This window comes from Poecilia reticulata, linkage group LG11, assembly GCF_000633615.1.
Source record: "Poecilia reticulata strain Guanapo linkage group LG11, Guppy_female_1.0+MT, whole genome shotgun sequence".
Lineage (NCBI taxonomy): Eukaryota > Metazoa > Chordata > Actinopteri > Cyprinodontiformes > Poeciliidae > Poecilia > Poecilia reticulata.
In genome coordinates this window covers 27764622-27781385 of record NC_024341.1, presented here as the reverse complement: position 1 = coordinate 27781385, position 16764 = coordinate 27764622, and the positions used below count along the sequence as shown (strand labels likewise).

Sequence of the window (16764 nt, the reverse complement as noted above, 5' to 3'; positions counted from 1 at the left end):
AGTCACAATGGAGAGGCGGGGTCACTCTGGAGAGGTGGGGTCACCCTGGAAAGGAGGGGTCACAATGGAGAGGCAAAGTCACAATGCAGAGGAGGGGTCACAATGCAGAGGCGGGGTCACCCAGGAGAGATGGGGTCATCCTGGTTGCCAGTCGATGACAGACCAACACAGAGATAAACAGGACAGTCAATCCTGCACACAGGGGAATATAGAGAGATCAATATAGTGATTGATAAGTACAATAATTGGTGTGTCTATTATTTCTCCTCAGGTGCTGCAGTCCTGCCTGGTGCACATCATCCATAAAGGCCGCTACATCGCCTCCAACTGCAGAGGAGCCTTCTTCAGGGCGGAGCACAACGCCGCGGAGATGGAGGCGTACTGCGGCGCCCTCTGCCAGCTGCGGGCGCTGCTCCACCTCGCCCAGCGGCTCATCCACGACAACGCCCACGGGCAGCTGTACTCGCCGCAGGACGGCGACCTGAGCGACCGCTTCGTCCAGGAGTACAGCTCCATGCACAAGGCCTGCTTCTACGGACGCTGCCTGGGCTTCCAGGTGAGCCGGCGGCGCTGCCTGTCCTGACCGCTGCACCTTCATCCCTTGGGATWYATCTGTTTTGTCTTTTATGAATTTCAGAATCACATTTGAACATTTTCAACTTTTGAAACTCAGAAATTTCCTTGTTTTTTTATTAAAAAATGTCTGAGATTAACATCAGCTCTTCGGAGAATTTCCCACTTTTTTCTCTCTGACACGCCGTCATAGAAATGGTTGCATCAGGTTGTTTGTATTTCTCTTTTTTTGTTGTGTTGACCAGAGGGCTGCAGACTGAATTGCCATTTTTTGGGATAAAGACAGCTCCTGGCTAATTGCTTGTTTGGTTTTCAGTTCTCTCCTGCTCTGCGACCGTTCCTCCAGACCATCGTCATCAGCATGGTTTCCTACGGAGAGACGTACGGCAGACAGCAGTCTGGCATAGGTGAGGCTCTCTGGCTTTATCCCCACCAGTCCTGTTCAGTCCAGTCCGTCTGCCTATAAAGTCCGGTCCAGTTGGTGAGGTGTGAACGACCTCTGACCTCTGGTCCTCCAAACCTCAGTTTGGGTTCGGTTGAAGTGAACTCTGGTTCAGTTATTCTTCTTCCACATAGACTTATGCGCCCAGATCAGTCTACCTGTTCACTCAGAGGGTTTTTTGTTTTGTTTGTGAAAACTTTCCGCAGCATCTGGAAATATTACAAACGTTCCGACTTTGTTCCCGTTTTGATGTGAAAACGGCCTTTGACTGATGCTCCCGTTTCGATGTGATGCGTTTTCCTCTTCCTGCAGGAACGGCCGCTCTGTCCCTCCTCACCTCAGGGAAGTACGTCATCGACCCGGAGCTGCGAGGCGCCGAGTTCGAACGCATCACCCAGAATCTGGACTTGCACTTCTGGAAGTCCTTCTGGAACGTCACAGAGTCCGACATTTTATCAGTAGGCCGGGTCAAGAGCTGCTGAAGTCATCGGATCGGCGGAGGAGCTCAGACATTCATTCCTCGTGTTTGCTTTCCTCCCAGGGCTTCACCCGGATCGCCTCCGACCCGGTGCAGGTCAACCTCACGCTGACCGTGCCTCCAGAAAGCCTGCAGCTCCCTCTGGCCTCCGACCCCACGCTGTCCACCAGCGTGTCGCCGCCCGTCGCCCACTGGGGCCCGGGGCCGGTCCACATGAGGCTGATCTCCTACGACCTGCGGGACGGCCAGGTGAGCAGCACCAGAACCTGCTGAGGCCGCTGGCATCCCACCGTGTTTTCTGTTAGAAAGTGTTAAAAGTTACAATAAAATAAAGCAGGCTTCATAATTTAGAAATAACAGCTTGTGAGGCCAGTTGACCCATTAAACTGTAAATTTAGCTTAATCCGTCTTTACTATCACTGTTACTGGTGTATAAAAAACCTATTTAAGATAAACGATGCTTAGCCTGGTGGGGGGGAAGTAAAGCCTGGCAGCCCGCCAGGCTGATGACACACTGGGGGAAACGCTGATTCACATGGAGCCGTAACTCAGCAGGCGGTGCTGTCCGGTTCCGGTTCAGACAGGAAGCAGACGATAAAGGGAAACGATGCTCAGCAGCTCGGATTGTTTTCTGCATTAATCGGGCTGAAAATAAACAGATTAGTTGAAAGCAGGAGATTCTGCAGAGTTTCTGTTGGACCAGTTCTGCAGTGCTGTGAAAATTTAGCCGGACTGTTTTTAGTTATTTTCTCCTTCCAGGCCAGTCGGTTCAACAAATCAATTAAACTGAACCTGAAATTCAAGCTAAGATGAGAGGCCACTGAAGTGTTTTGTTTGGCGTTTTAGCTCAGATTTAGCTCACTTAGCTTCCCCTTCGTTCATTTTTCCAGATGAACTCAAAAGCACTAATTAACTTTGCTGCTTTGTAAAATTCCAGTTCAATAAATTTCCAACTTTCCTGACGAACAGAATCGATATAAAAATGGACAGAAGAGACCAGATGTAAACATTAGCGTGGTTGAATTTAGCGCTTTAGCTTTAGCTTCCTGTCGTTGTTGTGGCTTAGCGCTAGCGGAGCGAATGTTTATGATTAGTTCTTTATTATGGCAGCCATCAGTGCCGACCAGTGAGGCTCCTGCCTCCTGATGTTGGTAACGGCTCAACATCTTCATGTGCAAACACCTCGTTTCTACACTTTTTGATTTGATTTCTTTGCATATTTCATAAATATTGATGTGTTGCTAGCGAACAGTTTCATTCGGAGACTGACAGACGGCGGATTTGTTAGTTTTTTTTTTTTTTAGCAATTTTGAATGTCAACTGGCTTTTTTGATAAACTCTTAGAAAACAGTTCAAAGGCAGTTTTACCAAACTTGGATCAGTTTTTTTTTTTTTTTCAAAGTTTATTTGATGGGGACAGACACACATTTACATAGACAAACTGAATGAAACATCATCCCATGTTAGCATCATGGTGCAATAGCAACAGCTAATTTGCAGCACTTGTCCCTAGATGGGCTTTTTTTTCTAAAAATAATAACTCTAAAAATTGAAGTGTAATCATTTGAAACAACACGACATAATATATTCAGAGAAGTGTAAAAAAAAAAAAAAAAATGAGTACAGGTCTGTTTTTGGCATAACCAGAGTTTTGTTTGATTTTTGAACATATTAAAACTGGTTACAGACTTTAAGTGAACAGGGAGTGAGTTCCAAGCTGCAGATCCTCTCACAGACACTTTGCACTTTGAGCAAAAGTGGTTCTTCGAAAGGGAACCTTACAATTTCCCTCCAAGGCTGCTCTGGTAGATCTGCTATTGCCCTGCAATGTCTGTATGCAATCGCTTAATGGCATTGGTGCTAGTCCAYTTAAACACTTAAAAATCAGTTTTAAAACGTTATAATTTAGCAAATTTGTAAAATCCAAAATTCCAAATTTAGCCAAAATGCGACAATGATGGAATCTAATTGGCAGACATGATAAATATTTGTTGTCCTGCTGTTTCTGCCCCTGTTGCATCAACGCGCTGCTCCTTCCGTCTTCCAGGACAGCGAGGAGCTGCTGGGGTTTTCCCAGGGCGACGCGGCGCCCATCGCCTCGCCCCGTCTGCCCTGGGTGCACAAGAAGCCGCCGTCGCCATGGCTGCTCATCCACTTCCACGGAGGCGGCTTCGTCGCCCAGACGTCCCGTTCCCACGAGGTGAACCGAACGCAGCGCCCTGAGGATGAGGAGTCGGATCAATCATTGTTTTAGGCACTTATTCTGATGATTGATCGATTAATCTGATGATTGATCGATTAATCTGATGATTAAACGATTAAACGATTAATCTGGTAAAAATAAAAATTGGCACATCAAGCCGATTTTTCTTTTATCCTTTTTATTCAATATTGATAAAAGCTGACTGAGTGCAGAATAGAATAAAGTTATTGATTATTATAATTGATTATTCTGATTATTAGTCGATTAATCTGATGAATTGAAATTATTTTTTGTAAAATGCCTTGAAACGAGATTTGTTGTGAGTTGGCGTTGCATGATTAATTGATTATTCTGATGATTAATTGATTATTTTGACGGTTAATTGATTAATCAGAAAAAAATCGGCTTTAGTTTTATGTAGCCACTGAAACTTATTGATACAATATTAGAAAAACACTAAAGCACCAAATGAACAACCTATTTAAATAAGAAAGTAAACATTGTAACATCATCGCTTTACGGGTTTGTAGCAAAGGAAGCTTCTGCAGCTGATCTGGTGATTGTTGGATTAACAGGCTAATAACTGGATAGAACAAGAAGATTCAGTTTCTTACAGAATGTGAAGCTGAAACTGACACTACAGGAGTTCTGCTTACACCAGATTTACAGAAAAATATATATTTTTTCATTTAAATTAAAATTTTATACATATTTTTGTAGAGTTTTGGCTTAATTGCAGCTCTGTTTGTGGAGTTATTTCAGCAAATAGCATTTATTTCAGTATCGATTACTAAACGTTTTGACGATTAATTTGGATGTCGATTAATCGCGATTAATCGTTTCAGATGGGATCACCATGCTCTGTGTTTTTGTTTCCTTCTTCAGAATTACCTCCGTAGCTGGTCGAAGGAGCTGAGCGTCCCGGTTCTGTCCGTCGACTACTCTCTGTCGCCTGAAGCTCCGTTTCCTCGGGCGCTGGAGGAATGTTTCTACGCCTACTGCTGGGCGCTGAAACACTGCCACCTGCTGGGTACGTCAGGAAACACAGACGTTTCCACCACCTTCTGCCCAGCGATAATCAGTAATGCACAATAACAAACAAAGTAATCTGTCAGTTCTGACATCGTGATGAAACGTTGCTCTGCTCAGAGCTGTCTAAAGCTCGTAAAAAATATGAAAAAACAATTCAGATCATTTTATGTCTTAAAGTGCAAAACGATTCTTTTCAAATATAATTTATTTAGTTGAAATATATTTTTCTGATCTATGTTTTATACATTTTTTTCACTCGTCCAGATGGAGTTTACAACTTTTCAAGCTTTTCCACAGATTAAACTCTGGACTTTGACTAGGCCATTCTAACCCATGAATCTGCTGTGATCCCACAATATCTCCAGCTGCATGTTTGGGGTGGTTTCCCTGCTGAAGGTGACTTCCCACAGCATGATGCTGCCACCAGCATGCCTCAGCAGGAGCGTGCGGTGTTAGCTCTGCTTAGTTCTCCTCTGACCTCTGACCTCTGACCCGTCTGCTGGGTTCCTTGGCCTCCAGGATGATGGGTGGGGTGGTTCCTCAGAAAGTTTGAGACATGATGAGAAAAAAATACACAAATTAAAATAATCAGATTTTAATCATAAATTTGTAATTATAATAGGTTTTTTTGTTTGTTTTTTTTTTACCATAAAATCAAATCTGTTTTTCTATCAACATTACAAAACATAAAGTGACCAAAGGAAACTCCTGGGAAGCTGAAATCAGAAGCTGTGAGGAATAAATTCCTGCTGAACAAATATAAGCCGTCCTCCGCAGAACCTGCCGGGTCAGAACCAGAACATCTGCGGTCGGACTGAATCACAAACGGCTCTGAAAGAAGCTGAAATCACAGATTTTCAGCCCGTGAGGCCCGGTTTCACCTGCAGGCGTTGTGTTCAGAGCGAGAGCAGAAATGTGATCTTTGTTGGCGCTACCTGTGCGTTCCGGCCGCCGTGTTTTCGGATAAACTGACAGATGGTCTGGGGATTGTTTGGACCTGCAGCAAAGACAGAGAGGGAGTTTTTCCAGCGCTGGTTTGCAACAGTTTCCTCCAGATTTCGGTAACAACAGTGAGATGAAAGCTGCAGCTTTGTTTGTTTTGTAAAGAGCAGATAAAGGAAATCTGAGCAACATGTCAGACTTGGTACTTTGCTGCTTTTAGTTAATTTATTAATCTTTACTAAACACAAGATTTTCAAAGAAAGAGACAGAAATCCTGTTTTTGTTGCTCAGAACCGATAAAGTCTGTTTTTTAGTCAAGATGTGAAAAATATAAAAACTTTTCTTTTAATGACGCAAACCCACAAAATGTATTCAATCTGATTTGGATTCTTTTATTTTCAAATGCATCTCTTTTGTTTATTCCCTCATTTATTTCATTTTTAAATTCTGTTCATTTAATAGTCTTTATATTTTCTCATTTATTACTTTTTCACATTTTCTTCTATTAATTTTATAATTTTACTCATTTATTTTCATTTAAAATTGAAAACAACTTATTTATTTTCTATTTTGTTTCATCCTTGAAATAAGTTATGGAACAAAATGGAGCCTGATGACAGAACCGTGTGTTCGGTCCAGGTTCTGCGGCGGAGCGGGTCTGCCTGGCCGGGGACAGCGCCGGGGGAAACCTCTGCATCACCGTCTGCATGAGGGCGCTGGCCGCCGGCATCCGCCTCCCCGACGGCATCATGGCCGCCTACCCCGCCACCCTGCTCACCACCGACGCCTCGCCCTCCCGCCTGCTCACGCTCATCGACCCCCTGCTGCCTCTGGGCGTCCTCGCCAGGTGCATCAACGCCTACGCAGGTATGTGGGCGGGGCTTCGCGGCTCGTTTCGCCCAGCAGAACCTTCCGGCGCCGCTGGAGCGGAACGCAGGACAGCGAGGAGATTTATGTGTAAACGGGACGATGAGGGAGGAGAGGGGGGTTAATACCCGCCTCCAGGGCCACTCACAGCGTTTCGCGGGGCCGGGATCCGTGGGCCCCCTGCCCACCGCCTTCTGTAACCAGCAGGAAATTAATTAATATTCACCTTTTTAAAGACATAATTATTTAATTTCCTCCTTAAAACCGGTTCTAAATTATCTTCTTACAGTCATATATGAGATGACTTGGATGAAATTGGAAATATTGACATACTTTTTAATATATTCCAAAGGTCCTCATTTATTATTCAATATAATAATTACATTTGTGTATCTAATTAAATTCGTCATTTTAGAGCAGCTTTTTGCTTCCTGTCCTAAAGGTTGTAATGAAATAACTTAATCTGCTGCTACAGAAAAACCCAAGCCTCTGATTGGTCAGCTGCAGACCAATCACCTTTACTGTTACTCACTAGTCTGTCTGCCCTGTTGAAATAAATTCATGATGACATCGTTTCAAAGGCGTACGGTTGTGTAACTGAGCGTCTGTTTGCGGCCATTTTGACGGGCGAGTGTAAACGTTGAGTTTATATTCGCCGGCCAGCTGCAGCTTTCTTGGATTTAAAGTGACAGGACGTCCTAAAGCAGAACTGAGCAGACTGAAATCTGATTATTGGAGAAAGATTCTGTGTTAAAAAAAGAAAAACGGCAGTGAGCATCCTCTGAGTCGACCCAGGAGCGATCCGAACCGGCTGAAGGAAGCGCCGCACGTCGGATTTCTGCTTCCTTGGAAGGGAAATAATAAAACTGGATTTATGTGATTCTGTCAGTATTTTAAAGTGGCTTCAATAATTAGAAGGGAAAACTGGATGAAGCAGCTTTCAGCTTCTATCGACCACAGATCTGGGACAAACTTCCAGAAAACTGAAAAACAGCCGAAACCCTGAGTTCCTTAAAATCCAAAGATCCAGCAGGTTGGATTTGATTTAGAAACGTAATAAATGAAACATTTATGAACTATTATGAACTAATTTAATGAGCGTCTGTGATTTTGGTGACGCTCATCAAGATGTGACGCCTGTTTTTCTCATTTCTTGGCTCCTCGCTGTTTCTATTTTTGTGTTTTAAAGCTTTTTGAACTGCCTTTGCTGCTGAAATGTGATGACAGTAGTAAACTTGATGGTACTGACCCGGCCCGGTCCCTCCAGGTTCGGACTTCCAGACTGTGCAGCCTGCAGAGCGGCGCGGCAGCCTGAGCGCTCTGGGCCGGGACACGGCCCTGCTGCTCAGCGACCTCACCCAGGGAGCCTCAAACTGGATCCAGTCCCTTCTGGACCCGACTCGGACMGAGCCGCCCCCGCCGCGCCGAGGCGCCGACCCCCACAGGGCGTCGGCCCCCGCCGCCACGGCCGGCGGCGACGACATCCTTCACTACCCGGACGGCTTTGAGCCGCTGCGGTCCGAATGCCACGCCTACGTCCTGCCCACGTCCTGCGCCGTCATCAGGAACCCGTTTGTGTCTCCTCTGCTGGCGCCGACCGGCCTGCTGAAGGGCCTGCCGCCGGTTCACCTGGTGGTAAGACAGGAAGGAGAAGCTCAGGTTATTCTATGCCTGTTGTTTCACAGCAGAACCAGAACCCGGATCAGAACCAGTTCATGGTCCAGGATCTAAAGGTTTATGCTCCATCATAAAAATCCAGGTGAAATGAGACGGGTTCTGCTTGGGAACCAGAACTCTCAGCAGGTTCCCAGAAACTATGGGGGAAAATTTGACCAATAGAAACGCTCGACTTGCCCCGCACTGACCAATAGAGGAGCTGCGAAGGAAGGAAGTCCCGCCCCCAGAAGTGTGGAGCGTGATCTGTAAAATGCTGTTTGAAAATAGTTTATTATTTCACAAGTCGGTGGGAATTATTTTATTTTGCTGAAGCAAAATTTTATAAAAAATAAATAAATAAAATGGGCAAAAACCATAAAGTTTGGAAAGATAATTTGAAAAACTAAATTTTATCTGGAGCAATAATTGGAAAAAATAATTTTAAATAAAATCTCGGGGAAAAAAAGTGAAAAGAAATTTTTAAAAATCTATTTTTATCTTTTTCAATTCAAGACTGATTCACATTTGACCCATGCTTGATACAAATTAATTTTTTTTTACCCCTCGCTGGGTAAAATTATCGCTGACCATTTTTTAAAATGGAATTCTTAAGTACAAAACAAAATTTTCATCCTTTATAACCAAACTGCTATAATGAGTGAAACTGATCCAGAACCTTTAAAGCCGACTTCAGCTTTCATCTAATTCGTTAAATTTGGCTAAATATAGAGAGTTTTTAATAAAAGTGACCTGAATCCTGTTTTTATACTGAGAATAAATTTGTTAAATTGAGAACAAAACAATTTTAAAACCAGATGTGTTTCTACAAATAAAGCAAAAATAATTTTAGGTTTTGGACGAATAACAAACCTTTACTGTTAAGAAATGAGCCTCCTCTTTGAACGTATGTGCACTCCACACTTTTCAGATTTTGAACAGGCTGAACAGTTCTTCTCCACTCTGTGTTGATGATAAAACACGGTGAAGTTTGGACTTCTTTTCCCTGCAGGCGTCGGCGCTGGACGCCTTGCTGGATGATTCGGTGATGTTTGCGAAGAAGCTGCGGGCGATGGGCCAGGCCGTGACCTTGACGGTGGTGGACGACCTTCCTCACGGCTTCCTCAGCCTGGCGCAGATCTGCAAGGAGACGCAGTTCGCCTGCGACATCTGCGTGTCGCGGATCCGGATGGTCTTCCAGCCGCCGCCGCAGACTTAGCGCTGGTTCTGCCACCTCAGGAAGTAAAACTGCACTTTAAACCTGAACTGCACAGCAAAACTGGATCCGACTGACGGGTTCCAGGTTCTGATCAGAGGAACATTCAGAACCGCAGGAGGAAATCTGTCCCTCAGGTTCTGATTCTGACCCACCGTGCCTTTAACAGAACCTCCTGCTCCTCCTCCAGCATCCAGCAGGAAACAGGAAGTTCCTTCCACATGAACTGTGTTGTTATTATTATTGTTTTGTTTGGACCCTACGTGTAATTTGATGTTTACAGCAGTTTGTGAAGAGAACAAACTCCAGAGTGCAATAAACCCGAACTACCAGAACCTTTTGGGTCTGTTGGAATATTTAGATCTAATATTTACAGTCAGATGCAGAAACTGAATATATTCACTGCCAGGTTTTACTGCACTGCGTAAAAAAAAAACCTAGAGAAAATAATTACATTTCATTTTATTTCACCATTTATTATCAAATGATTAAATAAAATAGAAGCAAAATAAATAAATCATGGAATAAAATACAAAATAAAGGATTAAATAAAATCTATAAATAAAGATTTAAAATAAATGATGGAATAAAACTGAAAATGAGAAAATAAAATTTAAAATATACAAATAAATCAAATTATAAATTGAAAATAAAATTGAAAACGTAAAAATGATTTATTTTTTTTTAGATAAATGAAATAATTGAAGATAAATTAGAAAATTAATCACTAAACCTGCAAGGAGGTATTTTAGTATTAAATAAATAAATTAGGTAAAGCACATTTTCAGCAACAAGACTGTTCAAAGTGCTTTACATGAATTTTAATGGAATACAAACGAAAGACGAAACAGTAAAACTACACATTTTTAGTTAATTATGTTGTAATTATTTATTTCCTCATTTATTTATTTGTTGTTTTTGGCAGGATAAGTACTCCATACACTGCTAAATACCCAAGAGAAAGTTATCAGTAAATAAATGTCGCAAATTATAAAACAAGCTGAAGAATACTACGCTACAAATGGCTTAATTTAGCGCCCCCACCTGGTATAGATATGTAAAAACAATATACATATTCTGACTTTTAACTTCATAACGAACTCCTAAGTTCATAACATTTATACAGTTTGTAAAATCACATTGTAACAAAAAACATAATGAAATAAAACTGTTATTACTATAAAGTTTTCTTCTAATTCATAATGTAGACTGTTTTAATTCAGAGCTGTGGGTTCAGGGTACAAACAGCAGCCATACCCCAGTCTGGCGGCAGGTGGCAGCAACGTCACGCCAGACGCCAGATAATAAGCCGCAGGGATTCATCGAAGAAGAGGAGGCGACCATGTTGATTTAAAGGAAGAAGAAACACAATAGAGACGAATTATTTCAAGATATTTTCAGCTAATTTAGAAGAAAATTGTTAATTCACCGCACTCAGAGCACCGCTCGTACAGTAACGCAGCTTTTCAGGTATGTTTATCGGACTTTGGAGGGCTCATCGCCGGTTAAAACTCGGTTGTGGGCACGTTAGCTCCGTGCTAACGGCTCGCTGTTGTGTTGGATTTATGAAGCGTCAAATATTCATAATCAAATAAAGGTCAAAGTTTGTACAATATCATCAAAAATTTGGTTTTTACAACTTTGTCTGCATTTAAATGAGTAAGTTGTGTGGTTTTTGAGTCGAAGTGTGTGCGCTCGGATTTTAGTCTAAGTTTGTTTTAGCCGTTAGCTGCTAATGTCTTTCTTGACGCGCAGTTTCAACGCCACCTTGAAGCTTCTCGACTCAAATAGAACCAGAAACCCATCAGAACCCCCCACAAACTGGAATGTACGTTAATGTAAATTAACACATCAATTCAGAGATTAGTTTGAATTTGACTGTGGTTATTAAAGTTAAAGGAGACGTTAAGTTGTGTTAGCCGTAGCTTAAACAACGTGAGTCCTCCAACCTTCAGTGAGTCACTTTGTTTCTGTTTCTCAGTTGTTTTCTGTTTTCCAGCAGGTGTGTCCTGGACACACCTGCTGGGTTTACCTGCGAAGCATCAAAACGATAAACTCCACCGGCCTGCTTTGAGCTAACGGGCCCAAATTAAATTGAAAAGAGCAACGATTTGACTATTAAATTGATTTATCAGCAGTGCAAACAGCCTTTAAAGCAGAGATTCTTTTCAATCAGGTTTAGATACAAAAAAAGTGATTTTAAAATAATCAATTTCTGCATTTTTATGTAGAAATGGCCATAAAACTGTTTTCTGCTGAAAAAGTTATTTCACACATTTTTAAAAAAGTAGAAATTATGTTTAGTGACTCGTGTCTTTTCACCTTAAAGATGACCCTAAAACTGTTGATGCTGTTAAATGTTTGCTTCAGGTTTCTGAAAGGGGATCTGAGACGAAAATTCTTGTTTTTAAAGGTGGTAGACAAATAAAACATCTGGACACATCCTGAGGTTGTTTTTCTGGTTTCACTGCCTCTGAACGTTAACCGTTTGGTTTTCAGTCGTTTCGTCCTGATGAAGTTCTGTAACGTTTTACTCCTCAGTGTTTTTCGGGCAGAAAACAGAAGCGCCGTGGCTTTTTGAAAGTTGATAATTCATCCTTCCTGTTGGAGTCTGAAGTGTTTGGTTTGTTTCCAGGTGGGACGTTTGAGTCGTCGGTCTGGATCTTTTGGAGGCGGGGAGTTTGCGGCGCTGCACGCTTCGGGCCTACCGGATCATCCCTGCTGTCGACGGAGAGGAGGAGGAATAGAACCGGAGCACAACGGAAACGCACTGAGGACTACAAGGGCAGAAAGCTTCTCTGCTTTGGACTAAAATCCTTGTTGGATCTTAATTTTTTTTCCACACATGAAGCAACAGAACCTCTCCTGGTAGAGATAAATGAAATACTGGCTTTCTGGAGACGACCGTGTACAAAGTTGGACTTCCTGTTCTCTGGATCAGGGACATGCAGCAGCTCTCTGGGACTGGCAGTAAAAAGCAGAGATATTATTGACGATAGAAACTCATTTTGGTGCAGATTGCCTTGTTCTGTTTCAGGACTGGAACCACTTTGATGCTTGTTCACGTATAATTTTTCTATATCGTGGACGAGTCTATTTCTGCACATGGTTGCAGATTTCTCTTCATTTGGAAGAGTTTTTGTGTAAAAACTAGTTTTGTTTTTGTCGGCTGTGCAGCGGTCAGTGTGATGAGCTGCGGCTTCGTGTTTATATGTAAATATTACTGAGCCATTTCTCTGCAAAGCGCTTCGGACACACAGAGAATATTGTTGAACGCTTTATTAAACCTTAGGATTTTTTACTGACGACAGAATTTAAGAGGCAAAAATCTAAAAAAAAACAAACAGAAGTTCAGGAAAAAATGGCAACAGCCCGAACGGAAAACCTCGGTCCGGTCGTGATGGGACTGAATAAGCAGAACGGGCAGCTCAAAGGACAGACCAAACCTGCTGCAGGACCCCCAGCATCAACTCAAGGAAAGAATCCAGCTGGGAGCAACCAGGACGGCGGAGGAATCAAGTTTGGAGACGACTGGAAGAAATGCCTACAGCTCCCCCCGAAGGACAACAGGGTCAAAACCTCAGTGAGTGTCGGCTCGGCCGCCGCAAGCCCGGTTCGATTTGGGACGGCCGGTTCTGATGTGTTTGTGTTCTGCTGCAGGACGTCACGGCAACCAAGGGCAACGAGTTTGAAGATTACTGCCTGAAAAGGGAACTCCTGATGGGAATCTTTGAGATGGGCTGGGAGAAACCGTCACCGATCCAGGTTCAGCTTCAACGCTTCGCTTTTCGAAAACGGAAAATTAATTTAGTTTTCCTGGTTTCTGGAAGGTGCAGACAGAAACAGACGCTTTTCATCCACATGAAGACTCAGTTTTACGTCACTAAAAATCATTTACGAAAGCTCAGACCAAAGTGGAGATTTGAGAAAACTCTGGTTGGCGTGTGTTCATGGAAAACAGATTTATGGTCCAGTGCAGTATGCAAAAAAYAACGGGCCAATGTTTCCACATATTTATGTGGCTGCCAGTCARCATSGTCTTGTTTTATTAACTTTATATTCTAATACRTTGTTTAAAAGTAGCTTAATCTGTATATCCGTCCACACATGAACCTCCTGGCACCATGTTTAATTCCTGACAGGAAGTTGTGTTGTTTTTTTTACRCAGTCTGATTGGCTGACAGGTCTCAGCTTMGGGCTACGCTGCCCCCTGTGGGTTTGGCGTGTTTAAATCGACGCCCAGGGGCGAATTTGGGTGGAAACCTTTTTAAAACTGATCATTTGTGTACAGTATATTTTTAAAYGATRATRATATWYTTTTAAGATGTGGAAAAGCCTCGATGCAGTTCTGAAACTTGCTAATAGAGCTGCAGCTAACCAACTGATGGTTCCGTTATGAAGCTTAAAGTCGGTTTGAAACATAAAACCTGATATTATCAGCTGGCTGACTTKTAAATTAAGCTGGTCACTTGATGTTAATTTAGTGTATTTGGTGCGGTTTGGATGCTGCAGTTCTCCTCCTAACCAGAAGGTGTCGCTATTGAAAACTTAACGGTTTCTCAGGCGGAATGGGAAGGCCGTTTTAATTTATCTGTTTTGGTGTTTTCAGTGTTTGTTTGCTCCGTCGCACAGAAGCAGATTTGAAAACGTCACTTGTTCATTCAGCGGTTGGAGTCTGAGGTTTCCTCCGATTGGTGGTGATGATGTCATTTCCTCTGCAGGAGGAGAGCATTCCCATCGCGCTGTCCGGGCGCGACATCCTGGCGCGAGCGAAGAACGGGACGGGGAAAAGCGGCGCCTACCTGATCCCGCTGCTGGAGCGGATAGACCTGAAGAAGGACCACATACAGGGTGAGTCCGCCCCTCCCCCGCCCGCTGCTGCTGCCCGCGGGGAGCCGTCACTGACGTTTCTCTGCGCTCTGCTGCAGCCATCGTCATGGTGCCCACACGGGAGCTGGCGCTGCAGATGAGCCAGATCTGCATCCAGCTCAGCAAACATCTGGGCGGAGTCAAAGTGATGGCGACGACCGGAGGAACCAACCTGAGGGACGACATCATGCGCCTGGACGAGACGGGTAACATTCACTCATTCATCCAGGAAAAATCTGTTATTCGTTCATTCATCCAGGCAAAATTCATTCATTCATTCATACAGGCCAAATCCATTCACTCATTCACTCATCCAGGCCAAATCCATTCATTCATTCATTCACTCATCCAGGCCAAATTCATTCATTCATTCATTCATTCATCCAGGCCAAACCCATTCATTCATTCATCCAGGCCAAACCCATTCATTCATTCATCCAGGCCAAACCCATTCATTCATTCATCCAGGCCAAATCTATTCATTCATTCATCCAGGCCAAATCCATTCATTCATTCATTCATCCAGGCCAAATCCATTCATTCATTCACTCACTCATCCAGGCAAAATCTATCATTCATTCATCCTGGCCAAACCCATTCATTCATTCATCCAGGCCAAACCCATTCATTCATTCATCCAGGCCAAATCTATTCATTCATTCATCCAGGCCAAATCCATTCATTCATTCATCCAGGCCAAATCTATTCATTCATTCAGGCAAAATCTATTTATTCATTCATTCATCCAGGCCAAACCCATTCATTCATTCATTCATTCATTCATTCATCCAGGTCAAACCCATTCATTCATTCATCCAGGCCAAATCCATTCATTCATTCATCCAGCAAAATCTGTTATTCATTCATTCATTCATCCAGGCAAAATCTATTATTCCTTCACTCAGCAAATTTCTGCTCTTTGAAGAGTTGGTTTTTGAAAACTCTGAATTCTTCAGGTTTCCATAGCGACAGCAGGGCGGCCATCTTGTTTGACAAGCGACTGAATTCTGGTCAAATGTGTGGAGGAACATCAGGGCCAGGCTCAGACTTTATGTCATTTAATGACCAGAATAAATGCAGATTTGATCCGTTTAACCGTTTCATCTGCTGTTTTACTGTGTTTTGAGTTTAATTTTTAATTCATTATTGTGGGCTCACTTTATTTTTGTTTTCTTTTATAACTGGCAACATATTATTTGTATAATTGTTCTAGATTCCAAAAAAATCTTTTTATTTTATTTTATTTTTTTACCCGTATTTATAGTCACACTTGTAGTTTTTCACTGTTGTGTGTTTGTTCAATCACAGTACAGTAAATCTGAGAATTTCAATATGAAAACTAACATTTGGGGTCAGTTTTAGTGAGAACAGAAATACTTTAATCTTTTAACACTTTAGCATCAACTTCACTGCAAAAACACACAATTTCAAGTGTTTTTGACAGTAAACTTAAACTTTTTTTATCCAGCCTGTTCTCCGTCAGTAATGATTGAATATTGATATTAATGAAATAATCTGCTAGCGGAACTAGAACTTTTTAAAAATTTTTTTATCAATATTAGGAACTATTTTGATAAAACGGCTCCGATATCCTGCTGAAGAGTCGTGTGCAAGTTAGTTTTGTTTATTTCAAATGTGCCGAGATATTTGCAGTAGAAGCTAAACGGAAACAGTCGTTAATATTTAGTGTTTATCATCAGCAGCAGGACTGTTTAAATAACTGAGCTGCCCTTTTTTTTATCGTCATTTTAAGACGTCTTCTCTGGGAAACTAAATTCTTGAAGCCTGACTCTAAAACTCACAGAAAAGACAAAATGAAAGCCGCTCTTTGAAAATATATTGTCATTTCTAGCTTTATTGTTTGCTTAGAGAAAATAAAAAGTGTTTTAATGGAGCTTCTGCTTGCAGTGCACGTCGTCATCGCCACGCCCGGCCGCATCCTGGACTTGATAAAGAAAGGCGTGGCGAAGGTGGACCGGGTCCAGATGATGGTGATGGACGAGGTAACCGTGACGACAGCCCGTCTGTGTCGCTCGCTCTGGAGCGCAGCGTTGACCTTCCTCCTCCTCTTCCTCAGGCGGACAAGCTGCTCTCTCAGGACTTCGTGGTTCTCATCGAGGACATCATCAGCTTCCTGGCCAAGAACCGGCAGATCCTGCTCTACTCCGCAACCTTCCCCATCAGCGTCCAGAAGTTCATGGTGAGTCAGCCGGACGGGCCTCTCCGCAGCCGTACGGTTTTCCCTGGAAGGGCGCGGGAAGGAGTTTGAGTCAAAGCTAAAGGTTCAAAYGTCGGGAGGTCGAATCCAGGATTCCCAGATCTGGACCAGAATTAGAGGCATAAACTTCCAAACTCTCCCAGGAAATAACGTAAAATAAATGAAATTTWAAAAAATCCCAGATAATTCTGTGAATTTTTCTACCAACACAGGAATGTGTAAATCATTTCAGATCCAAAATAGAATAAGAACCCAGTTCAGATTATTTTAG

The 16764-nt window shown here is 42.7% G+C and overlaps 2 protein-coding genes across 3 annotated transcripts in view; both read left to right on the top strand.

Moving 5' to 3' along the window:
• Window positions 1-9741, top strand: part of lipea (lipase, hormone-sensitive a) — a 14059-nt gene extending 4318 nt beyond the window's left edge. For both annotated transcript variants that reach the window (XM_008422934.1, XM_008422935.1), the window contains exons 3-11: window positions 272-556; window positions 890-980; window positions 1328-1473; window positions 1557-1742; window positions 3541-3693; window positions 4582-4726; window positions 6310-6537; window positions 7805-8172; window positions 9203-9741. In XM_008422934.1, coding sequence (XP_008421156.1) covers window positions 272-556; window positions 890-980; window positions 1328-1473; window positions 1557-1742; window positions 3541-3693; window positions 4582-4726; window positions 6310-6537; window positions 7805-8172; window positions 9203-9409 — 1809 coding nt within the window. In that variant the 3' untranslated portion in view covers window positions 9410-9741. The remainder of the gene's footprint in view (window positions 1-271; window positions 557-889; window positions 981-1327; window positions 1474-1556; window positions 1743-3540; window positions 3694-4581; window positions 4727-6309; window positions 6538-7804; window positions 8173-9202) is intronic.
• A 954-nt stretch (window positions 9742-10695) lies between these two features.
• The window catches only part of LOC103473052 (probable ATP-dependent RNA helicase DDX6), an 11301-nt gene continuing 5232 nt past the window's right edge, over window positions 10696-16764 (top strand). Inside the window, exons 1-7 of the mRNA XM_017307384.1 lie at window positions 10696-10876; window positions 12042-12989; window positions 13067-13171; window positions 14128-14257; window positions 14335-14481; window positions 16184-16278; window positions 16353-16538. Of these exons, the coding sequence (XP_017162873.1) occupies window positions 12768-12989; window positions 13067-13171; window positions 14128-14257; window positions 14335-14481; window positions 16184-16278; window positions 16353-16538 (885 nt within the window). The 5' untranslated portion in view covers window positions 10696-10876; window positions 12042-12767. The remainder of the gene's footprint in view (window positions 10877-12041; window positions 12990-13066; window positions 13172-14127; window positions 14258-14334; window positions 14482-16183; window positions 16279-16352; window positions 16539-16764) is intronic.